The sequence below is a fragment of the Nymphaea colorata genome, unplaced genomic scaffold, assembly GCF_008831285.2.
Source record: "Nymphaea colorata isolate Beijing-Zhang1983 unplaced genomic scaffold, ASM883128v2 scaffold0331, whole genome shotgun sequence".
NCBI classification, from domain to species: domain Eukaryota; kingdom Viridiplantae; phylum Streptophyta; class Magnoliopsida; order Nymphaeales; family Nymphaeaceae; genus Nymphaea; species Nymphaea colorata.
Window position 1 is genome coordinate 1 of NW_022204837.1, and position 26,285 is coordinate 26,285.

At 48.0% G+C, this 26,285-nt stretch overlaps 1 protein-coding gene across 1 annotated transcript; it reads right to left on the minus strand.

Moving 5' to 3' along the window:
• Window positions 1-3,934: 3,934 nt before the first annotated feature.
• On the minus strand, window positions 3,935-4,465 carry LOC116244808 (uncharacterized). The gene is made up of 2 exons (XM_031616667.1): window positions 4,268-4,465; window positions 3,935-4,189 (listed from the first exon to the last, which is right to left on the minus strand). Exons 1-2 carry the CDS (start codon window positions 4,463-4,465, stop codon window positions 3,935-3,937), a joined length of 453 nt encoding a protein of 150 aa, XP_031472527.1.
• Between the last annotated feature and the right edge of the window lie 21,820 nt (window positions 4,466-26,285).

Consider the following 26,285-nt stretch of genomic DNA (forward strand, 5'->3'; position numbering starts at 1 on the left):
CCCAACCCCAACCCCAACCCCAACCCAACCCCAACCCCAACCCCAACCCCAACCCCAACCCCTTGATTGCACATAGGGAAAGACTGATTCATTCAAGATACGATCACTAAATGGAAAACTGTCCGGCCTGGGACCCCTTCATTTCCCTCCTGAGCTGCCCCACCTTGTTCTTGTTGAAGGCCAGACTCATGTAGCGCATGTGCCTCTTGTTCTGGTTGAACTTGCTGCCCTCCTTCCCCTTCTGGTTGCAGTTCTGGATGAAGCCGCTCCGCACTAGCTCGATTTCCTTCCTCTTGCTTTAGACTGCCAGCGGGACGTAGCTGGTGCAGCTGAAATGGCGCGGAGGGTAGTGGCGGTTGGCGACGACCGTGCTGGCCTCGCAGTCCTCGGTTTGGGCATAGCTATTGACCTTTTTGGTGAGGAGGGCCTCCTGCCTCTTGGGCATAGGCTGTTTTTGCTAAGTCCTAACGATCTGAACCGATTAGATTTAGGAATTGGAATTCTATTCGCTGAGCGAGCTTTGGCAGCTGAGCCTATCCGTGTTCTTTGCCTTGCTGTTGGTGGGCAGCTAGACGATATGGTCTTCGTAGGGCTTGGTGAGGTAGTAGTGGATCTTCTACTGCACGCCCGCATTGGAGCCTATCTTCTTTTCGAACTCCTCTGTTTTGAGGGTGAGCTTGTGCCTGTTCTTGTCGGTTTTGAGGACGGCGTCAATGCTCTGGAGGGTGATTTGCTCGGTGGCCTTGCTGTCGATCTTGTCCTTGAGCATGAGGAGGAGCTTTTCCTTGAGGAGGTGTTCCCTCATGTACTTCTCTTGAGGAGCTGGAGGAGGGCGCTGCAGTTCTTGAACTCGATGTCTGCCTCCCTGAGGAGGGCCTTCTGGTGGGCGATTTCCTCGCGCATCCTGTTGTTGTCGGTGAAGAGCTTGAGGGTTTCGGCCTTGAAGTAGTCGAGCTCGTTGCTGAGGCTCCACACTTCGTCCTCGTTGTTCTTGCGGACGATGATGGCGTTGAGCGTCTGCACCACCTGCTGGGTGTGGCTGCGCATCTCCTCGAGCTCCGCCCTCACCAGCGCGAAGATCTCGGCCTCGTAGTGCTCCAGCCGCCGGTAGAGGTGCTCGTCCACGCTCGAGATGATCTGGCCGATCTTGCGGAAGTGGCTGGCGATCGCCTCCTCCGACTCCCGCAGCGACTTCTTGTGCTGCTTCATCTCCGAGATGTAGTTGAGGAAGGACTCAGCGCGGGTGCCCCTGAGGAGGGAGTCGAGCGTGGTGAGGCTCCTCCTCCTGACGGCGGGGTGGCTGTCCTCCACCAGCGACGCTCTCGAGTTATTCATGAGTAATTCATATAACTATCCGCAGTGCCGCCCTATAACTATAATGGAGGGGGAGGCGAGGACCAAAATGGAGAAGGGGCGTGTAAATAAATAAACTGTATTGATTTAACAGCTAATATTATTATAAACCGACCGATGATGATGGCCCACCCGCACCGCACCGACCGCACCGGCGACCACCCCGACGGCGCTTCCGACCGTCCCAACACTAATAACCTCAGAAACAGCGCCCTCCACGCTGAAATACTCTGCAGGATCACCTTCGACCTCGACCAGGAACCCCAGGAACTGCTCGTGTACGAAAACACCTCCCTCAACGAACTCACTGCGCACCTCGTCGAAAAGCTGAAGCGGTCCTGCCTCGCCCTCGACCAGCCCCCCTACGAGATATCCGAGGAGGACAGGGCAGTCCTGAAGGGCGAGATAAAGGCGAGGATCGAGAGCACCATGGAGCAGAACACCGAGAAGTCGCTGCAGGCCGCCAAGTGGAGGAACAAGCTCAAGGAGATCGTGGAGGAGCGGACGAGGACGCCCATGGATTCGCTGGTCTCGCCCAGCAGCCAGCGCCAGACGCCGACCCAGAGCAAGTCCGTCTCGTACTTCAAGTACAACCTGCCCCACTCCCAGGACGAGCACTCGGCCAAGCAGAGGGAAATCGTCGAGAGGATGAAGACGCTCGACAGGGAAATCAACAGGTAGGCCAAGCCGCCCAAAACCGACAAGAACCATAACAACCGACTCTACGATCTGGGCAAGCAGACCAACCTCTTAAAGGATTACTTGTCAAAGATCCACGAATACGAGGCCAAGGAGGAGGAGCTATCCGAGTGCACGTTTCACCCCTTCGTGAAGAGGGCGCATCAGGAGCCAAGAGAGCACAGCTGCGGAGACCACCACGCCAACGATGTATTCAAACGGTTGTACAACGAGGCGCTGGAGAAGAAGGAAAAGATGAAAAAAATTGAAGTGGAAATGCAGAACCGGCAGAGCGAGGAGTACAGGCATTTAAACTTCATCCCGCAGATCAACGAGTGCAGCAAGGACATCATCAGGGCCAAGAAGGACCAGAAGACCAACATCTACGACAACCTCTATAAGGACATGCTGCACAAGGACCAGAAGCGCAAGTTCGAACCCTAGTGGACCTTCCACCCCGCCATCTGCCCCAAGTCCCAACAAATAGTCAAGAAGAACGAACAGCACAAAGGAAGCAGCAAGCTGGCATCATACAGCTCCAAGCAATTCTTCAAGGACATCGATATGGCCAAGCAGTAGCCCCCGCCTAAGCCAACCGCCAGGGACTGAAGACAGAGCACTCGCTTTCGAAAAGTCCCCTCTCCAAGAAGAATATGTCCACCAAGAAGCTGGAGAAGTACAAGATAGGCAGGGCCTCAGACGCCAGCATCAAGTAGACTCGCAACGAGGAAGACACCCTCAAGCGGATCGCATACAAGCCCACTAGCTACTGCGAGAGCGAGTCCACCCTCAAGTAGAACATCTTCTCCAAAAAGGCATTCAAGAAGCCAAACAGGAACGCCGCGAAGGAAGCGGAGAGGGAGGAGCACGAGGCGCCCTGGAACTGCTTCGTCGACTCCAAGGACATCAAGAGGGAGAAGATAATAATATCCTAGGAAACGATATAGACTTGCAATACTGAGGAGGCTAATCCCACCTCCCACAAGAAGGGCAGCTTCCCAGCGCACGCGGAGGAGAGCAAGGGCAGGAAGGCAAAGCCGAAGAATGCCAGGGTGGATCCCTTCGTGTTCTTCGAGTAGAGAGAGAAGGAGAAGAAGACAAACATCATCAGCAACAAGGAGAACATCCAAGTAGTGAGAGAGCACAAGGAGGAGGAAAAGGGCATCGAATTGTAGTTCCAGAAGCGCAAGAACAAGATATTCGAGGACATCTTCGCCTTCCTGGTCCGCTAGTCCACAGCTAGGCCGAACTCTCCTGCGATGCCATCCTCAACAGCGCCAGCATCCCCGCCACCCTCAAGCACATCTTCTACCCTATGGCTGAGGAGATGAAGCAGCTGGACGTCGGCCTCGACCGGGAAGAGTTCGTGTGGTCCATGGCGAGGATCTTCGATTCGCTGACCTTGCAGGAGCGGGGGTGGATCTTGGCGTGGGGACTCAAGCTCGAGGAACCTGCTGCCGAAACCAGGAACCTTAGATGATCTCTATGCTTCCCTTTGCTTTCCCTATGTTTCCCTAAGTTTCTCTATGTTTCTCTATGTGTTCCTATGCTTGCCTATCCTTCACTATGCTACTCTGTGGTTGCCCAAAAAAAGAAAAGAGAAATATCATTTTCTAATGTAAGGTAGGAGGACTTCGCGCGAGTGGTAGCGCTTGTTGACGGAGTGTTTGCCCTGGTAGATGCGGTTGATTTCCTGCTGCAGTTTTTCCCTGCGGTCGGGCAGCTGCACCTTGATGTCGTTGATGTTCTTGGAGACTCCTTCGACGTAGAGGATGTTGTTGGGCGCGTTGATGGAGCTGTTGGGGGACTTCTTGCGCCGGTTGTGGATGATGTCCTCGTGGTACCTGATCACCTTCTCCAGCTTCGGCAGCGTATCTACGATTAGAGGCTTCTTACTGGTCCGCTATCGCTCCTCCCGCTTGGGCTTGTGCAGCGAGGAGTCCGCCTTGTTCAGCTCGTAGCTCTGGCTGAAGGAATAGTTGGACTTGGGCAGCCGGTCCGTCAGGTACTGCAGTTTCTTGGGCATCTTGATGGTGTTGAGCAGTTCCTTCTGCTTGTCGCCCATTTCGACGTCGTTGAGGCCCAGTTCCTCCACCTTGCGCAGGATGACTGGCGACCTGAGCATCTTCTCGCAGGAGGGCCTGCTTTTGGGCTTCAGCTGCAGCATGAAGCCGATGAACTGGCTCAGCTACTTGGAGAAGGTGTTGGGGATGGGCGAGAACTTGCCAGTTAGCACCGTCTGGGCCAGTCCCTCCATGTCCTCCGCCTTGAAGGGGACCTCGAGCGTCGTCATTTCGTATATGACACACCCCAGCGACCAGATGTCCGACTTGGAATCGTACGGCTGCTCGCTCCATACTTCGGGACTGGCGTAATAGGGCGTGCCTGTCTGCGTGTACAGCAGTCCGTTTTCTGCGATTTTGGAGACGTTCATGTCTCCGAGCTGCGCCCTGCCGTCGCTGTTGAGGAAGACGTTGGCGGTCTAATTGCGGGCGTGGGTACTTTGAGGTCGCGGTGGAGTATTTTCAAATCGTGGAGCTACTTGAGTCCGCGCAGGATATGGATGATGATCTTCCAGATATAGTTCTCCTCGAAGTACTTCTTCTTCTTCTTTTGCTCGGAGATCTTGTGGTAGAGGTCGCCGTCGTCCGCGAATTCCATCACGATGCTGCAGTCGGGAGGGACTTACCAGAGGCTCTTGCCCTACAGGAAGGCCTACTTGTAGCGTACGATGTTGGTGTGCTGGATGGAGGCCAGGATGCGCACCTCGTTCAGCGCATTTTCGGCCTACTTTTCGGACAAATTGCCAATTTTGACTTTTTTGAGCGCGTATATCTGGCCGTCGGCGAGCCGCTCCACCTTGTAGACCGTCGAGTAGGCGCCCTCACCTGCTTCAGATCCTCAGTACCCAGCTTTGCCAGAATTGTGAAATCTTTTATTGACATAATTCAATATTTTATTAACTCCCTTCAATTATAACCGTACCGCTCTCATTAAATACGCACTCATAATGCCTCTCATCCCTTCAGGAATCTCCATCACGTCTAATACCGATTTTGGATTGTACTGTTACATCTCATCTATGCAAATAAGGATATAAGACCAATCCTCACTTAGACTATCAATGCACTTCCTTAATTACTCATTTCGGTTTAGGATTTGAGTGTACTTTACGGTCGATTTGTATCTTTGATTCTGCGCTGATGTGGGAATTGGGGCGGTTTTTGAGTGCCGATGGTTTGATTCTATAATTATAAGTTAAATCGAAATGCGGAGAGACCTCGGCTACGACTACCTCGCCAAACTGCTGATCATCGGGGACAGCGGCGTAGGCAAGACCAACATCCTCCTCAGATTCTGCGAAAATAACTTCCTCTCCTCCCACCTCACCACCATCGGTAGCTCAACTGTAACGCAGGCATCGACTTCAAGATCAAGACGCTGGAGATAGATAACAAGAAAATCCGACTGCAGATCTGGGATACTGCAGGGCAGGAGCGGTTCAAGACCATCACGCAGACCTACTACAAGGGGTCGATGGGCATCATCATGACATATTCTATTAGCGACCCCGCCTCTTTCCAGTCCCTGGAGAACTGGCTGAGGCAGATCAAGACCCACGCCAGCGAAGACGTCGTCAAGATCCTAGTCGGCAACAAGTGCGACGTCGCCGACCGCAAAGTCTCTTTCGAAGAGGCCAAGAAAATGGCAGAACAGTTCGGAGTCGAGTATTCGAAGTTAGCGCCAAGGATAATCGCAACATCACTGAAATGTTTCACCACATGGCCACTGAGATCAAGAATAAGATTCTAAGCTCTTAGGTTCCCATCCAGCCTAAACCGTACACCTTCATCAAGCGGGACAACGTGGTTGCCGACCAGTAGGCAAAGAAGAAGAAGCTCTGCTGTTCTTGATTCTTATATGTTTTGTAATAACTGCATCCCTGCAACGATTGTGCTAAAATGATATTCAAAATCACTTCTTCTCTGAGTTGGTCCTTCCCCTGGCGGCCTAAGGCTTGGAGGGGGGGATGTACTTGGGCAAGCTGCCCTTGAGAAGGTACGACCAGTACATCTCTGCAGTCTCTATTACCAGCTTTCCCTTCTTCTCCTTGCCGTACTCCACCGGAGTGAAGGAAACGAAGAAGTTGGTTCCCTTGCTGCCGAACTTGGCCAGCTGTCCCTCCTTTGGCTCAACTGAGAACTAGTGGGCTAAATAGTGGCACTGTTACCTGAGTCTGAAGTGAACTTGGCTTTGAACTGAGCTGCTGACTTGTCAGTGTTGGTCATCTTGAAGCTGATCGTGGAAGTCACCAGCAAGCTCGACTCGATTTCGATGAAATCGTCAGGCTATGGCTCCGTTCCCTACAGGTTGATCTTGAACCTCCACCTCGATCCCTCCTGGCGAGTCACCAGGAAGTCAAAGGAAACCTTTCCGGGCTTCATGGGTTTGAACAAGAACTAGAACTACAGGGTATCCTTGGCGTGGTTGAGGCTCTTCTTGGGGCAATCCACGATCAGGAACTTGTCAATGAGGTGCTGGTAGTTGGCAGGCACGTTTTCGAGCTTGAACTCGTAGAGGTTGTTGTGCTTGAAGTTCTCGATTCCGTCGAGGGCGATTTGCACGTATTCGGAAGTGGTGGTCCTGCACTGGGCGACTAGGTTGGCGACCACCTTTCCCTCGTTGATTTCGGTGATGCCCTTGATGGGGAAGGTCCAGAAGATCTTCTCGCTGATCATGACCAGGATCTTGCACTCGTACATGCTGCAGGCGTTGGGGATGAAGGAGAACGGGATCTCGAGGATGCTGAACGACTCGATCTAGAACTTGCTCTTGGAGGTGTTCAGCAGCCGGAACACCTTCTCTCCAGAGGCAGTCACGTAGATCATCTTCACGCCCACCGTGATGTCGTACTTGAAAGGGTTTCTGAACTTCACCGAGTCCGAGTGCTCCTCCATCAGCCCGTTGTAGACCACGAACGGCGGGAAAGGCACTGGAGACAGGCCCATTCCGCTCAGCTCGTATTCCCAGTCGCCAATCTCCTTGGAGGTGAACTTGACATTAGCGGTTTCGATGTTGTCGAGACTGGCCGGGATGTATTCTATCTACACTGTTTTGGTTTCGAAGGGATTGAGCTTGATGATGTTGTTCTTGAGAGCGAACTGCTCGGGGTTCGTATTGATGACTCTGATGGTGACTTTGGAGTTGGTGGGGTTTTCCAGTTCGGCCTCGATGAAGGTGGAGACGCCGAGGGGCGATTTGATGTTGTTGATGACCACTGGAGGCTTGGGGTGGCATTTCAGGTTGAACTAGTAGAGGATTTCGCCGATCTACGGATTGATGAAGCAGATGGATCCCTTCTCCTCTCCCACCTCCAAGGGGACGTACTCGAGCTCGTAGACGTTGGAGCTGTTGGGCTTCAGCTGGATCGAGGGGTACCCGTTGAGTCCAGCCCCGTTTATTATGACCTGGTAGGAGTTTTCAGTGGTCCCAGAGTAGGGGATTTATAGCTTCTCGACGTGCTTCTTCCTGATTTCGCTTTCGAGGTCCATGGTCTTGAGGGCGACTGGGTAGTTGGTGACGATGGAGACAGTGTACCAGATGTACTGCGGACCCTCCTCCTCGGTGAAGGTGATGCTGCCGGTGTACTCTCCGCACAGCATGGGCTGCACCACGAATTCGAATTTCTCCTTGCCTCCCGACGGAATGGTCAGCTTCTTGGCGCTCTCGCAGTTGAGCAGGTCCGTCTCCACCTTCAGCGTGATTGGCTTCTCCTGGTAGGGGTTTTTGACGATGATTTCCTTCTTGACGACCTGCTTGGCCTCGCACCTGATCTCGATGTGCTCCTCGGCGAGCGGCTCCTCCCCGTTTCCGATGATCTGGTACTCGAAGTTGTCGAGGGTGAGCGGGTTGCTCATGATGAGCTTGGCCTCGGCGACGTAGGCCCACTTGGGCTTGAAGGTGATGGGGAAGTTGCCGATGCTGTTGCGCTTGACGGGGAAGGTGGAGGAGTATGAGTTGTTGATGAGGAAGTAGTTGCCGTTCTTGGTGGGGTCGGGCAGCCAGGTGATCTTGATGTTCCAGTCGCGCTCTGTGTTGTTGACGATCGGCAGGTTCTGCGTGACCTCGCTGCGCGCAGGCACGTTCATCTCGAGGATGGCCTTGAGCGGCTTGGGCTGGATGGTAAACACCACGCGGTACCTCCTCACGTCCGTTTTGGACTTGTTGGAGACCAACACGTAGGTGGAGAACTCGTACACTGGGTTTTTGCAGATGATGGTGAAGGGGATTTTGTTCTCCTGGGGCACTATTTCGGTTTCCTTGATCGAATCCCTCTTCTTGGACTCGTCTTTGCTCTCCTTCGCCTTCTAGTTGGCAGGCCGGTCAGAGAGGAGGATGGTTTCCTTTGCGTTGACGTAGGGATTGGCGCCAATCTCAACGTTGTAGTTTTCGTATATGTAGGAGTCGACGGTGGTCTTGTTGGCCTCCTTGGTCGAGGTGGCAGCATTCACCCCCTTCTTGCTCTTCTTGAGCCCCTCGATGGCCTTCTTGGCGCGGGAGATCATGTCGTTCTTGGGGTTGATCTGGAACTCCCAGTTGACGATCTGGTCGACGCTGAGGGTCATGGGCGGCCTGATCTCGGCAGCGATGGCGGGCGGCTCCACAGTGGCGATGATCTAGTGCTGGAACTCGCCCACCACGTTGTTGACGAAGAAGATAGTAGTCCTCGTGGTGAACATGCTCATCGGGATGTAGTTTAAGGTCAGGGTGCCGGTTCCGTTCTTGCGGATCTTGATGTTCTCGGCCTTCCCGTAGATGGTCTGGATCTGCAGGTCCTTGGGGAGAGGAGGGATGGGGTTTTTGGCCTTCAGGTACTTGTTGTCGAAGATGTATTCGGTCTGGTAGGTGATGGTGAAGTCCACCAGTTCCGCCGAGCTGAACTTGTTGGTGACTTCGATGGGGAACTCGATTTGCTCGTAGAGGAGGCCAGACACGTTCCAGATCCTGTCGCTGACGCGGCCGGTGATTTCGGATTTGAGCTCGAAGACGAGAGCAGCTGCAGTCAGGCTCTTCTCCTTGACGTTGATGAACATGATCCTGCCCTTCACCGGCGTGCTCAGCCGAGACACGAACCGCACCTAGAACTTGTAGGTCTGCTTCGGCTATATCCTGAACTGCTCGGTGCTGACCAGTTTGAAATCCTCGCATCCCTCGTACTTGACCATGTAGCTGACTGGTTTCCCCGAGGGGTTGCTGAGCTCGATGGTCCTGGTGACTTCCTCGCCGAGGATGCACTTGAAGACGATGGGTTCCTGCTTGGGCGTGTAGAAGGGGAGGTAGACGTAGAGGTGGAGGACGAAGAGCAGCATTTCGCGCTGGAGGGGGTGGAAGATGTCCTTGGGACTGATGTGGTTCTGCAGGCCGATTTCGGCCAGGTGCTCGCAGAGGATGTTGGCGTTGTCCTTGAAGTCCTCCTCGGTCGAGCAGATCATCTTCATCCGCTTCAGCACCATCACGTTGGCGTACTTTTGGATCAGCGAGCCGATCACCGTGCCGTCCCGGAAGTCCTTGTCGAAGTTGGTCAGCCTCCGCTCCTCCAGCAGCACCTCAGCCACCGCCTGCTCGCACCAGAAGAACAGGATGTTCTCCGAGTTGGAGCTGAAGTTGGAGTAGGCTAGATAGTGCGTGGGGATTTCGGGCAGGGCCGGCAGGTGCTGCTTGAAGTTCTTGGGCGTGACCCTCGCGAGGACGTATATCTTGAAGATCTGGTAGAGGAGGGTGATCCAGGATTCCATGGAGAGGTAGTTGTAGAGTCCCGAGTTGATCTTGAGCAGAGAGGGCATGTAGAACTTGGACTTCTCGGGCGGGAGGTTGCCCAAGTACATGTTGAGATCGGAGAACGAGAGCAAGTACTCGGGCCTGATGTGGTTGAGGTGCGCTCCTTCGATCTTGAGCATTTTGATGAGTTCGTTGTACTGCTCGAAGATCTTGCTGACCTTCTGGAGTCCCTTCTCGTTGCCGTTGAGGCGCCAGGGGTAGCTGGAGCTCTTGTTGCTGACGAAGCTGAGGATCTCGAAGAGCGGAGCGCCGTCGTTCTCGATGAAGGAGCCGGGGAAGTTGGTGATGGGGATGGTGAGCAGGTTGGAGTTGAGGTACCTGTTGATGTAGTCGATGGTGTTGGAGAGCACTGCCGGCGAGATGGGAGTCACCCCCAGGTAGGAGAGCACGGACTTGTTGGTGATGTTGGACTTGAGGGAGTGCGCGGAGTTCTTGCGCTGGAGGGGGGCGGAGGGCGCCTGCGTTTCGGGCGTCTCCACCAGCTGCAGCGCGTTGTCGGTCTTGATGGTGAACCTGTTCTCGTTCCTGAGGAAGTAGGTGTAGTTGGTGAAGATGCAGTTGTCGGCGGTGCCCGAGACGGGGATGCTGAAGGTCGGTTCATGTCGTCGGTGAACTCCAGCTTGAGGCAGAAGCTCATGGGCTTGCTGAACCTCCAGGCGAGGTCCACCCTGATCTTCTGCTTGGTGATGCCGATGTTGAGTCCCTCGGGGAAGGTGAGCTTGACGCCGATGTTGGCCACGTCGTCGATGAACTGGCACTTCAGGTTGCAGTTCTCGTAGCCGTCGTTGAGCACCCGGAAGCTGGAAGTGGTCTCGATGTCGAGCGGAACCACCGGCATGATCACCTCCCGCTTGTTGAAGTAGAGCATGGGCAGGCTGGAAGTCCCCTTGAGGATGACGTCCACGTACTTGAGCGGCTCCTTGACCTTGCTGGAGGTGATGAAGAGGGGCAGTTTGTGGTTGTACTCGCCGACGGTGTAGGGGTTGAAGCTGACCTTGAACTCCAGCCGCTCCTTGGACTTGAGCGTGCCCTTGTTGTGCTCGATCTGGAAAATGCCCTCCTTCTTGATCTCGTCGTCCTTGAGGAACCAGTTGACGTCCTCCTCGTCGATGTTGCTGATGGTGACCGTGATGAACTTGGGGTAGCAGCGGTCGGGCTTGGTCACGATCTTGCGCTTGAAGTCGATCAGCGAAGGCTCGAAGATGAACTGCGGGTTTATGCTCTTGCACTTCACGTAGGGCGTGCTCTCGACCCTCACCGATTTCTCAATCGACATGGGGATCTCGATGTCGTAGTCGCCCGCCTCCTTCGGGAAGAACTACAGGTTGAACTTGTAGACCTTCTCGGGCTTCACGAACAGCCGGTACCTCCTCTCCTCGTCCTCGTTCTTCTGCGGGATGTTCTCCTCGTCCGACTCGCTGTTGTCGAACTCGTCCTCGTCGATCTCCTGGCCGACCAGGTTCTCGCCCTCGTTGGGGATGAACTCCACGTTCTCCTCAGTCCTCTGCGTCATGCCGATGACCTCCAGCTGCTGGTCCGAGTCCGCCAGCTCCAGCTTCAGGTTCTCGATGAACTCAGGGTTCTCGCTCTTGATCTTCTTGGAGCGGATGTCGATGATGAGGGGAGCTCGATGGGCGACTTGTTGACAGCGTGAAGGTGGAGACCCCGCGATGCCGTGGACCACGAGCACGCCCATGTCCAGAGCCTAGTGGGAGAAGACGATGTTGGGCTCAACCACGTTGATGACGTTCTCGAGGATCTTCTTCTGGCCGCCTCGGGGTGTGATGGTGATGGAGCAGTTGAACTTGCCAGCCTCATGGCCGACGAACTTGATCTTGAGCTTCTTGAGCTCGTCGGGACTGAGCTTCAGTTTTTCGCTGATGGAGATGCCTTTGCCCTCGACGTGGAAGACGATGGGAGTCTTGGAGGTGTTCTTGATCTCGAGGAACTCCTCGAGCTGGTGGCCGATGCAGAGGACGGGCGACTGGTTGAAGATCTCGCACTTGACGTTGAACTTGGGCTCCACCAGGCTGTAGCTGCAGGTGAGCGTGATCTCGTTGCCGTCCAGCACCTTCATTATGATGCGCTCGGTGTAGTTGTACTCGTTCTTCTTGGCGGCCGGAGTGGGCACCACCAGGGTGATCGGAATCGCCAGCTTCTCCTTCGACTTCAGAGTCCCCTCCAGGATCTTCGGAGTAAACAGCCGCTCCTTGTTGAGGATGAACTTGAAGAAGCGTTGCTGTTGCCGGAGTTGTAGAGAGTCACCGTTTCGGTGGTCGACATCTCGACTGAGCTTGGATCGAACTAGAACTTGAGGTTGGTCTTGTCGATGTCTATCTCCACCGGCACGCTCTTGGCAGTCACCGTCATCTAGAACTAGTGCTGGCCGTTGATCTCGTACTTGATGGAGGTCTTGAAGTCTCCCAGCGTGTCCTTGCAGAAGGCCAGCTCGAACCCTGCTTCAGCTCCACTGTGGATCACCTGGTTCTTCTTGTAGGAGCCTGAGAGTTCGGGGTTGCTGATTTTGAGGCAGACGCTGATGGCTTTCTTGGTGCCGTTCTTGATCCAGAAGTAGCGGGACTCCTTGCTCTTGATGTAGACGTCGCCGAAGTTGATCGAGTTGGAGGAAACCTCGATGGCCGACAGCTCTTATGGAGTCAGCTCGGCAGCCACCTCTCTCTTGTGGTTGAAGTTGGATGCAGCTCGGGGAAGACCTTCTTGGGAGCCTCGTGCACGCTCTTGTTGAACTTCTACGCAGCGCTGTGGGACACGGGAAGGGCTCGTAATCAGCGATGTGCTTGGTCACGAAGAGCCTCTCCTTGGCGTTCGGAAGCGGGATGTTTTGCTTCTTGATCTTGGTGTCGATCATGCCCGTCTAGAACTCATAGTCGATTGGTCCGTTTGTGGGAATGCCCTCGTCATCTAGCTTTTCCTCGTACTTTCCACCAGCTCCCAAGTCGTGCAGTTTGGTTTGATACAAGCTCCACTTCTTCTGCAAAACTTCATCCTTTTGCTTGTCCATCCGTTCAGTTCTGCGCTCGATCAAGAACTTGTTGTATTTTTCCTTGTTTTCCCTTGAGTTTTAGAATTATAGCTTGACAAGCTAGGCCTGTGGGTGGATTTGCGCATTTAGCTGATGAAGGTCTTTTCAGCCACACTGAATGCTTTGCTTCTTGTCTTGAAATCCATTTCCTTTTGGGTATTAGCCAGCTGTGGGCTTTCCTTTATGCTTTCGATCCGTTTTCGGCTTCTTGATTCCTGACTGGTAGCGATGCCAAAGCATCTAAGTCGATGTCGTAAATCTTGTTGATGTATAGCTTCTGAGTTGAGTCTATCTTGCCGATGGTTTTCGGCTCGAAGAGTATCTTGAAGGTGGTGGCTTCGTTGGGCTTGAGACTGTAGTAGGGAGGAACAATGCAGAAGTTGGGTATTTTTTGGAAGGAAATGTCAACTTTGGACATGCTGTTCTTGTTTTAAAGGTTGAAAGTCAACTCTCTGGACTACTTAACCGAACAGTCACCGAATTTGAAGATGTCAGTTTCGAGCTTTACCTGGGGCAGACTGCATTGGCTTTGAGCTGGAGGATGATGGGATCGTCACCTTATGAGGTAAGCATGAGACTGTACTCGTAGATGTTCTAAGGCTTGAACTAATTCGAGTTCTTCTTGTGGTTGATGGCGCCTTCCTGGTCGTTGGGAGTGAGGGCATAGGACTTGGTGAAGACCCTATCTCTGTAGTTGACTTTGGTCCTGCAGTAGAACCTAACCTCTAGTTCCTGGAAGGGCTCGATTGAGGCTGATTAGGGTTCCATAAACATCACTCGTTCGCTCTGCTCGCTGCCGATCTCGTTGGGAGTCTGCACGTTGACAAACTACTCGGGGGAAACGAGGTACCCCTTGCGGAAGAAGGTCTTGAACATCATCTTCTTGGGAGAGTTGTTGACCACGAACGCCTTCAGCACGCTCTCCTCCCCCACGAACATCGTCCCGAAGTCGAAACTGTTCGTCTGGTTGTTCTTATCGTCGATTATGTAACGGGAGTGGTCCACTGACGTTGCGTGGATGTCTATGGAATCCTTCACCAGGATGGCTTCGGACTTCAGCTTTATCGATCCTTTGAAGATGCCTGCCTCCGTTGGCTTGTACTTCACCTTCAGGAATGTTTCCTCCTGTGGGGAAATCTTGAGTATTTTGGGCTCGACGACCAAGATGGGTCCGTGGTCATGGCTAAACTCGATGGTGCCTACTGCTTTGCCGTTATTCTTGATGGCTATTTTTTCCTCGTGTTCCTTTCCGATTTTCAAGAAGCCCATATCGATGAAGGGCTCGAAGAGTATCTGGCTTTCCATTTTATAGACTCTGACGGGAAGTTCGACGGTGAGTCCGTCTTCACTGATGACCTTGATGATTTCTGTTTAATTTTTGAGTTCTTTGCATTCGTATTTGATTTTGGCGGTGGTGGAGAGTCCGGAGGCGATTTCTGGTTGCATGGTGTATATAACTTTGAAGTTGGTGTTTTCTGGTTTTTGGAATCGGATGCGCTTGGAGCGGTTGGTAAGGTTCCTGATTTAGACGGTGATCTCGTAGTACTGGTTGACCTCGATATCCTTGAAGACCACCTCCGCCGGAATGATCTCGAAGGATTGGGCGTATATGGACTCCTTACTCGATAGGGAACGACCTTTCGCCGAGTTGCTCATCATTGGGAGTGAGTAAGTTATATTTAACTAACAATATAATAATACAAGCAACTTACCCACCATCAAATCAACAAATCATCATCACACAGCAAGATAGGCAATTTGAAACAACGCAATATAAATGGAAAGCACTTTTCAATTTGTAAAGATGAGAGGCCTACCTTCAATTGAAGATAACTAAGATCAAAGACTACGCATAGCATATACCGAATACCTCACCGAATCATAAAAGTTTAGCCCACCTTATTGGAAGAAGAAGATCAACGCTAGCTACCGAGAATGCTGAAGAAAATTAGGTGTAAGCATAAGCCATAGTCTATCTGGAAACATCGACTACCCCACTTCAAGTATGCCTATTGCTACTTTCCAGATATACTTTAACTAGCAGAGCACCTTTAAGCAAAGATGATCTCAACTCAGAAGCAAGATATTAAAATCCAAGAGCAAAAGACGACACCAAATACAAAAATACTTAAACGCAATTCACTAGTAATTTCATATCCGTCTTGAAAGAGCGAAGCCCTTATTTTACTGAATCAAGGAAGAACTCATCAGAAAAGATGTGAAGCTTTTATGAAAGAGCTAAATGTAGACCAACTCCAAAACAAGCATTTGAGGCCGCTGTATCGTGTGCGTTAAGCGAATATTAAGCTACTTCAAAACGCTTCAAATAGATCTAAATCTTAGCCAGTCTGCAGGTATGCTTGAAGAAACGATCGAACGATAATATAGATTGTGATGTATGTATTTGAGACATAAAAAAACGGGTGGCGATCACGTAGAATGCCAATCCACTTGCATATTACAACAAGCTTCTAGAGAGAAGCCTAATTCATCTCACTCATAATAAACAAGCAATCCCATCTATATCAAGCAGTAGTACAGATAAGAAGAAGATGGGTAAAGATAAGACCAGCTTCACCTGCAAATAATGAAGAAGAAAGAAAAAGCTAAGAAAATTCATCTTATTTTTAAATTATTGAAATCCAAGGAGGCAGAGAACTGAAAATCCCAAAAAAAACGATAGGTGTCCACAAGGGCATTTACTAGCATCTAAAAGCCAAGATAAAGGACAGAATAGTATAAGAATATAACATAAAGGAAGAATTTTCTTCACAAAAAGAGTGCGCATTGGTTCAATGCTTTCGACACATCTTTAATGGTGAGCCGTTCAAATGTGAACTATACGATGAAACGCTGAATGATCTTGCACGAGTTGTAAAAGAAAAGATTGATGCTGTTCAAGAACATTAACTCCGCGTCAGATATAGTGCTATGCTCAAACAGCTACCCAATACAGATAATACCAAAAAATGCTGAAGCATCCAATACAAATATAGTCCGAAAAAGACCTTTAAATTAGTGCCCTATTCATATTGGATGTTATCTCCTTATTCTTACAAAGGTACGTTGAATATTTGCATTACTACGAGTCAGTCACTAGCAAAAGAAAAGCGAGTCTAATATTGCCTTACCCATTACTGTCAAAGATTACGTCAATAAGCATAGGAAGCTTAAAAACGCTTTAATTAAAATTTATCCGTACCTATCAGGAACTTTCAAGCGAATACGAGGAGTAGTTTACCTACATAATCGACTTATTCTACTTGGTCATATTGAAACAAAGATTGGCCAACCACGATAAAAGAAGACAGAAGAATGCGATGGACAAAATCAAGCCCGTTTCAATCTAATAAATAAAATTTAACACTCCTTGGACTAGTAAGCATTAACAGTAGAAACGGTTCAAATATAGATTCTCAGAACTTGCTTATCTACCGATCGGCAGGTTCCAAAACCAAAACATTTATGCTGTCAACTAGCCCAAGCACAAAAATAGATCAAGTAGTTAGCAAATTTAGACGATATCAATAAAAAAATCATTATTCTTGAGGATAACCATACTCTATAAGCTATCTTTCGATTCGCTTTATGAATAATGCGAGCAGATAAAGCAAAGATTTGACTAAGAAAAGCTCATCGACAGCTTAAAAATCATGTTGTATCCCTGCCAATGGCTAATCATATAGAAGATGACCGTTCCTGATGTTATAAAGTCTGTAAGCCCCAAGTAGAATGCGATAGTAAACAAGAACTTCAGCAGAGTAGCAACGATATGCATCACCTAGCTAGCCATGGAAAGATACCAGCTAATGGCACAGGCTTTTCACTCCTTAAAGTCTTCGAACAATTAGCGAATAAAAGAGAGTTCGTTTACATATGTAAATTTGATTATTCTTTAGCATAATTTGAAAGGATTCGTCCTTTGCAATCTGAATAATTATTATCTCCATACTTAGAACACCTAAATAGGATTTGGCCTTCTCGCTGATGATAGCAACTGATGAATCCAAAGTTACTTTTGCCATTATTATGCTCGAAGAGACCTTGGTAAGAGCCGTTGAAAGGTTGGCTACGAAGGCCTTCAAGTAGTTAAACAAGAAGAACTGTAACGTCGCCATCCTAAGCCAGACATTATTATCTGGATTCTAAAAAACAGCTCGTGATGATCTGATCAGCCGTTTCGGAAAAGAATATCACTCGCATCTCTACTTCGTCAATTCCCCTGAAGATTTCGCCATTCATCTAGCGATGGACTCAGCTATTCGCGCACTCCTCCGAAACCATGAAATCAACCGATAGACATTCCAGAAGACTTTGTAAGCTGTCTCCAGCAGAATCATCCGTAACTTTTCGACTTTAGTCGAACAAGAAGGCTAATAATAAGATAGATAATGATGCATGAAGACATGAAATTTAGGCCATATAATAAATATCAAGAAGAATAATAATGCTTTAAAGTTATCAACACCAGAGGATAGGCAAACCTATGAATTTGCTTATTCTTTTGGGATTAAGCTACCCTGGCTTAGTGCTTGTTTATATTGATTGATTATAAGCAATGTTAGCAGCAGAGAAGAAGATTCCGACTAGTTTTAGCCATAAATAGAAAGACAACTTCCCAAAACTTAGTTCAAAGAGGAACTGATTCGCGTATCATCCAGCGATAGCTCTCCTAATATCGATGATGCATCCCACTAGCCGTCTCAAAACCCAATCCACACATTCCTTTAGTCTGCTTCAATTATACAAGAAGACCATATTAACGAAGCCGTTAGGGAAGAAGTAGACACAAACATGACTGAGCGCGGCTCCAACATCGATGATTAGAGTCCTCCTCCCAAGGCAAGCAGCGAAGACAATAGCATCGTGTAACAGGTCCAAAGGGAAAGCATCATCAGATAAGCTGAGCTGCAAAGGATTGGCGGGACCTTTGACTACTTTGCCCACCACATCTAGAAATACAAGCGTCATTTGCTTTCCCGAAAGATTGTCCTCACCAATATCACCGCCATGATCGATAAAAACAAGATCATCAAGGCGCACCCAGTCATCCTCTCAAGGAATATTTCAAAAACTACATTTCTCTTTGCACTGACTTCCACGAGAAAAGCCATAAATACTAAATGCCCTACCGAGAGTAGAACGATAACAAAGTGGTGAATATGAATGTGGAACTAAAGCCAGGATTCGAGCAGCTGCTTCTTTTGCGGAAGAAGACTGGAAGCAAAATAAACAGACTTTAGAAGTATATGAAGGGCCTAATTGGCAAGATCGACAAGGTATCCGAAGGATATTGGAGCTAAATTGCTTCTCACCAGCTCAAATCCACTGCAAAGAGGGATACTTTCGAGGAGAAAGAGAAGAAGTTCATGAAGAGAATAGAGAAGATCGGCAGAGTGTACTCCAAGGGAAGGAGTGGAGAGGAAATCTCATAAGATGTGTTTGAAGAAATGGGAAAGTTCATCAGAGATGAGAGAGAGCTTAGGTTCAGCATATTCGATTGGGGGAAGGAGATAATGAGCCTCAGAAACCAAATAATATAGGGAGACTGTTCTTTCTTCAATGACCTAGAATCGTTGTTGAGTGAGTTTAAAAACTTCAACAGCACTGTATACCAATTGTAGAGAAAAAAGTTCAATTTCATTTAGAGGCTAAAGGAGGATATATAAAGAAACTATCTGTTCGAGAAGCTATGCACTCCTCTCGATAATGACTACATTCTGAGCATTTTAAACTTCACCAAAAAGAAATCAGCCGCCACTCTCCTGCAGCAATCGGACTACTAGAGGTTCCTGAACGAGGAATACTTTGGCTAAGTGATAGAATAGACTTCCTAGTTCCTCAAAGGAACCATCATCAAGTCATTCGCCTTGAAGAATGAAGATGAAGAACTGGTGAAGACAGTTTCCGGCAACCTGGTCTGCTACAACAGGAAAACGCTTGAAATAAGATACAAAATGAAGGCCAAGAACACTTCTGCCGAGTTCCAGGGAAACGGATGCGTAATTTTGAAGGAAAAAGTGATCGGAATCATATTCGATAGCGACCATTTCCAAAACGTTTATTTCCGAGACGACAATAGAGCAGAGGAACTTGTGCTCTTTCTGAACGGAGGGCCAAGCGGTGAGCAAGAGTGATATATATGATCTATAACATATACTAAAAATAATAGTTATTGCTTTAATAAGGAATAGCCACTTACTTATACAAGGCTGATTGAAGGGATATAAGAATATTAATATTTATTTACTACGATGATCAAAACACTGAGTCAGAAATTATCGTAAACGATCTGTACGGCTCCGGCTGTTCGATCAGTCCCCAACTCGGAATCACCTACGATCCCACCTTTATCTCCAGCTTACCATCAGCGATTCCATCGATTTCGGATGAAGTGGAACTGGCTCGCTAGTTTCTCCAAGGAATCGACACCAGCAATAGCGATTTCTCCACTGATCGGGACCTAAACTAGGCGAAATAATAGGATTGACAAGCGAAGATGCACATCTTGAGAAGATCACGGCCAGGATTATGTCATAAGATTTAAAAAGATAGACAGCCCAGCCACTAAAAAAGAAAGGAAACGCCAGGTTGGTAAACACGAGCAACCTCACCTACAATCTGCTGGGCACTATTGAGAAACTGAACCACTAAATCATGCTCAAGGACAGCCAAATCAAGCAGCTCAAGGACAAGCTATAGATCTACTAAGCCAAATTCCTCTCATAGGGGAAAGCAAACTCAGACAGGAAGATGGTGAACCAATAAGAACAGGAGTAACCTCATTCAAAGGAGGATTTAATCAAGATATCGAAGAAACTCAAATATTTCCAAACCAAATCATCATCTCTCGAAAATGCCAACAATTAGCTATTCTAAAAGTTCAACGCGTTAAGGGCCAAACTGGAATCCCAATTCGAAGAACTGCATAGGTTCTAAATCCAAAATCTGCAGTCATAGATGCTGTTTGAAAAGTAGAAAAGCTAAGAGTAAAAAGCTTAGCTCTTATAGAGACTCGAACAGTGCCACCAGACCATACGCAAGCTATAGAAACAGTTGAAAGAGAAGCCAAAGCACGAGTGCAATGTCTGTCGTTAGTACGATTTAGCTCAATGGTTTCCTCACTCAAGAAGACATCTAGCAGCTAAAAAGCGAAAACACCCAGCTAAAGATGAGTCTCGATAGAACTGGAAAATAAAGACAGCAGTTGCATGAATAAATGTTGAAGCTATCCCAAATGAAGAGCACAATGCCTTTTGATTCTGAAGTGAAAAGCTAAATCTTCTAATGATGCTGATGGTGTATGAAACAGTAAGTTTATATCAAATACTTAATATCGACAAGAATAATTATATTGTACTTAATACCATATCATGTCCAGATCAACATCACAACCCAACTCCAGACCATAAGCTCCAAGGGATTAGCAGAAGTAGCTTTAGGGCAACGTCCTCACCTACTCTGCGGATGAGGGCTTGAAAAAACTAGACACTGTCAAGCATCTCTATGAAACCATCAACACCAGAAATGCAAGGATACTGTAGCTAGAGGGTGAAGTTACTAGATTAAAGTCCAATGCTGCAATCAACTCCTCAAATGCCAAAATCAGCCAAACTTTCGACCAGATAGTAAGGCGCACCGACGAAGCAACATCAAAACAAATAGAATTGCTCAAATAGGAAAATGCTCGGTTGAACAAGCAGCTTCTATAGGCAAAGAGAGACAAGACTACCTTCACCACTGAAATTAAGCTTCCTTCGCTTACAGAAAGCTATAGCAAGGCATTTTAGGCCAAGATCAAGGACATTGCAGAAGTCCAAAAGCTCAAACAGCACAACCAAGCTCTATAGGCAGAGAACGTTGAACTAAGAAGCTCGGTTGAGGAAGCCAACTCCAAGCTTATCAAGCTTACCAATCAGTTCAAGGATTAGTTTTCGAAACTCAAAGAAAGAAGGGAAGCTGAGGACAGCAGTAGATCAATCACCAACAGTGAGATCGCCAGATTGAAAAAGAAGTAGGAAACACTAGACCAAGAAAACAAAAGGTTATAGAGAAGAGCATAAGCATAAGGTAGAACAAGTCAAGCTTTGTTCACGTTCTTGAAAGAAACGTTAGGCCTGGTTGGGCCTGTTGAGCCAGCAAACAAACTGTCTGATTATCTCAAATTTTCAAAGTAGACGACCTTAATGATGAGAGCAAAAAGAAGAGAATTAAAGAGGCAATTTTATAGAACAGCAGGAGCCTAGTTGTTTGAAAGAAAGCTACACAAAAGCCAAAGACCAAATATCTAAAAACTTAGAATAGCTCTCTTAAAGATAAAAGACAATAAATACACAATCGAATCAAATATCGATCTTAAACAAAAAGATTTCAGATTTAGAAACCATCAAGACAACCTTAACCACCGAAGTAGATAGGCTCAGCAAGCTTAAGATCGAAAATGAAAGAAAGACAGAGTAGCAAAAGACCACTATTTTAAGACTAAATAGCAATGTCTCCACTCTTTAAACTGAAAAAGTTCAAAATTTAAAAACAATCAGTTAACGCTAAAAGACAATAAAATAGAATGAAAAGAGTTAGCGATTAGAGCAGCAGAGATTCAAAGACTAATCAAATAAAACTCTGCTTTGAGGAGTAGAGTATAGAGCTTATAAAAAGATGTTGCTTCATTAACCAGCAAGGTAAAAGAGTTATAGAATGATTTAAAAGATAAAATTAGAACAATTTCCTCCCTTTAAGCTACAATAAAGACTCAGGCGTCGAATTGATTAACTTTAAAAGAAAGTAGAATAACTGGAGAAAACATTTAAGATCTCTAAGCTGAACTAGCCGAAAAGGTAAAAATTATATCCAATTTGAAGCAAAAGATAAGAGAGCTTGAATAAGATCTTGACAGATAAAACAAGCAGCGAAGATAGGCCGAGAAGAGGGCGGCTGACTCTCAAACCATCATCGACAAGATCAACAAAGAGCTGATGCTTAGGCCTCCCAACATATCATTGGCCAAACGATTCCCATCAAATCCAGTACTCCTGACAAGGTCAATCAGCTGACAGCATAGGCACAGCTGCTGCTCTCCTCCTGGAAGACTTCTTACAACTTCGTCAAGTTCTTCAACAACTCTGAAATCATCACCAAGGACAACCTGAGCTTCGTGCTCGGCAGTCTGTAGGACTTCATGGGATGCACTCCCTCCTAAAGCAGACTGGTCTACAAGTTCGATCCGCTTAATACCGTCAACTTCCACAACTACCTGGACAAGGTAGAGAACCTGATCAGCTTCGTCAAGCTCGCCAACGGCACCATAATCGGCGGATTCACCGTTTACCCCATCGATGCCGAGAGGATCCAGCGACCGGGCAAGGGATTCCTATTCAACATCACCACAAGAAGGTCTACAACATCCGCAGCGAGCCCAGACTGCCAGTGGTCAGCTACGACAACTACTATTACATCTTCGGAAACGCGGAGATCCGGCTGAGGTCGCAGGAGAAGAGGTTTTCAGCAACTTCGGCATCGCAATTCCACATTTGACAACGGATCAGATCCGCGTACAAAGTTCCTCAACGTCAGCGATGCCACCAACAATGAACTGGATATTGAAACATACGAGTTTTACCGTATCAACTTTAAGATGTGAAATAGCTTTGATTCGTTCACCATCATCATCTATCCTAATGAAATATAACCATCATACTTCACTCTTTCAATCTTATAAGCCCATCAACAGTTCCTGGATATATATCATCATATATCCTTTTGCATTATAATCAATCAATAAAAGCAAACACACTAAACCAGGGTAGCTTAATCCATATAACAACAAATAAATTCATCATCAATGCCCAGCCTCTGGCCATTCAGCATATTATCCTCTTTTGGAAGATCTTTTGCACTTCTTCAGAAAGTTCTTCTCATTTTTGACACATTTTGCGCTTAAATCCGTTCAAAGTCATACTACCTGAACTTCTCGTTGAGTTCCTTATCGATCTACGGCATGTTCTCTTCAGCTGGATTGTTCTGCTGGTTGAGTTGGTTGAAGAAGATGATCTAGTCGAGATATTCCTTCATCTCACAGATAACGTTGGGGATGAAGGGCGGCTTCACCTCCTTACGCTCCAAACGCTTCCAGTTGATATCCGCGAAGAACCTGTGCTCCTTCACCTCCTTGATTCCCCTGAAACCGAGCCGGTCAGGAGGACTTTTGATCAGCAGCTTGTTGATGAAGTCAGCAAGACTGGCCGACCACCCCAACGGCAGGTCCTCCATCGTCACCCTCACATCCTTCTTGCTCAGGAAGTCCTTGATCTCGGCCCTGTTCTTGCCCTCGTAGGGTCTCCTGCCCAAAGCCAGCTCGAAGACGATTACTCCCAAAGCGTAAAAGTCAGACTAGTATGAGTAGCTCTTCTTGAAGAGGATTTCAGGAGCCATGTAAACAGGCGTTCCGCTTGCTTAGTTCCTGGCGTTGAAGGATTGCTCGCTAGTTCGCTTTTGGCTATTCCGAAGTCGGTGATTCTTAGGTAGCCGCTCTCTTCGAATATAATGTTCTAAGGCTTCAGATCCTTGTGGATAATTCTGTTGGCGTGGACGTAGTCGAGGCCTACGAGGATGTTGGCGACGATAAACTCTTAATCACTATTGTTTTACTGATTTATTTTTCGGTGAAGCCGTTCTTGTAGCATATGTGATAGCGCAGATCTCCTCCCCTAAGGTAATCCATGACCAGGTAGAGATTCTGCTCGTTCTGGAATGCCTCTTTCATGTTGATGAGGAAGGGATGGTGAAGCTGCTTCAGGATCCTGCGTTCGTTGAGAACAGACTCTATGTTGTTCTTTTGGATGACTCTTTGTTATAATAGGCGTACTTTTGCTTCGATATTTCCTTCATGGCCCAATCCCTGGCGGTTTCCTTGTTGCTGACCTTCCAGACCCTGCCGAAGCCGCCGAATCCGATTTGGTAGTAAAATTTATATGACTTTAATTTGCTAATTTCCTCCGCGAAAAGCTGGCTATTCCTGATGCTGAACTTCATTGACTTCATGGGACTGTTGTTTTTGGAGGCGAGGACGGAATTCCCCGCCGAGAGGTGGATATTCACCTTGTGCCTCTTCTCCACTGACGCTTTGGAGTGCTCGTAGTTGTCATTGCTGTTTCGTTTTTTGAGGTCGGAGGGGACTCGGGTCATGAGAGAAGTGAGGTCCTACATGGAGAGCTTGTTGCCGCGGTTGACTCTGAGTCCGTGGGTGGTCTTGTTGTCGGGATGGCGGTAGAATATTTTTTTATTCGCCGTGCTCATTATAGAAACTCAGAAAATCAAATTATACGTTTGCAGCTAAATTCAGCTATAAGATCATTTCACACTGTGTAGAAATAGCCCATCATTTCCTACTCGCCAAAATCGCATTTTTCTTACGGATTAAGTGATTGTAGCTCTTCATATTGCCCCTCCCCTACTCGGCAAGCTACTACTTGATGCCCCTATTCGATACAGCCTGCCTGTTTTATGGTAGTTTTGGGCGAGAGTAGGTATTGCTTGCTTTGGTCTTCCTGGAGATGTGGGCTTACTCTTCCTAAATTTAGCTCTGTTTCTGCTTTTGAGCCTTCTTGGTGAGGATCAGTAAGTACTTCTTCTTGCCCTCCAGCTTATTCTAGAGGATTTAGAGGTTCTTAACGTAGCTTTCGTAGACTTCTTGAAAGTCTATGATATCCTGGTGATGTTTTTCTACGATTTGAGCATCAGCTTTTCATTTCTGATTTCCTATTTGTACCGTCTGACAGGTTCTACTCTTAGTTGGTCTTTTTCAGCTGCGCCTATAGGGCTTACTGGGCAATACCATACTCTTCAGGAGGGTATGAACCTATCTGGTCAGTTTTTCGATGGCTGGCTGGTTTTCTTTGATCTTTTTCTCCAGTTTGGAGACTGCTTGGGCGAGCATTTGCTGTTCACATCAAGCAAGCTCTGCTCGTTCTTAGCTCTGCCCATCTATGTTCTAATTACTCGTTTTCCTTGATCAACGCATTGTAGAGTTCCAATTCCTTGGTTAGCTGGTCCTTGAGAGTTTAATTATCTTTTTCCAGCGTTATTATCTTCTGGTCCTTGCTAAAGAACACGCCCACCTTGTTCTGGAAGGCAGGATTGAGATAGGCGAGTCTAGATTCCTCCTTGATGGCTGTGGTCATTTGAATATTTTAACTTAATAATTCCAAACTGAATTCATATACAGTCCTCACAATCAAAGGGGATCATCTTTTGAAATTGTAATAAAGGGGGATTTCATATAGTTGCTTTTGAAAAGGGACTGGGAATGAATGACAGACAGGATGAATTATTAGGAAGATGTTATTTATATATTTTATATATTGAAACTAGTTAAAACTATGAAATTCTAGTAGGTGGCCAAAATAGAGAGCGAGAGTAGCGTCAAGACAGGAACGAGGCGAAGAAGAAGCTGCTGAGATAGAGGATGAAAAGTTTATCAATTTCCGCACTGAGGAGGCTGCGTCGGCAGCAAATATAGAAAAAGCGGTCGTCCTGCCGGCTGCAAAACCAGAAGATAAGGTCGCGTTTCCTTTCCTTCTGCCTCAACGAGCACGAGTACAACTGCTCCATTTGCCTCTAGCTCATGATCTACCCCACCACGCTCGAGTGCGGCCACTCCTTCTGCCTGCCCTGCATCGAAAACTACAACAAGATGGGCATCCGCAACTAGTGCTCGCTCTGCCGCACCGTCGACGAAATCAAGTTTTACGAAATCGATAAAAATGTGGAAAAGATAGTGTAAAATATCCGCATATGTAAGCTACCTACCGCCCTGAGATAGGAATACGAGGCCAGGCGCCAACCTTCGCCAAGGAACTGCAAACGCGAGGAGCGAAGCGGACGCTGAAGCTGAACGAGGAAGTGAAGATCAAGGTGAAGAACCGGTGGCAGAACGGCAGGGTCATCCAAATCTACCAGAAATCAAAGAATACCTATTACCAGGTATTCACCTTCCTCGACGAGGAAACGCACCACATCGGCGCCAACTCCATCAACCTCAAACTCAGCGAACAGCAGCAACCGCCCCCAAGGTCCAACTTCATCTTCTCCGAAAACATCTTCCTCGAGCACCTCATCCCCCGTCCCCAGGCCAACACCCGCGAGACCTACAACGTGGAGGAGTTTCTGTGGGAGTTCAACCACTACTCGCCGCCCGAGATGCCGGAGAGTCCCTGGTTTCCCGTCTACTATGGCGAGGACATCGATGGAAGTGCAGCGTGATTTATCTCTTTATTATACTCGTCCCAGTCACTCCAATTAATTATATAATTTCGCGCGCATCGATGGATCCACTCTGGGTAGACAAGTACAGGCCCAAGTCCCTCGAAAGACT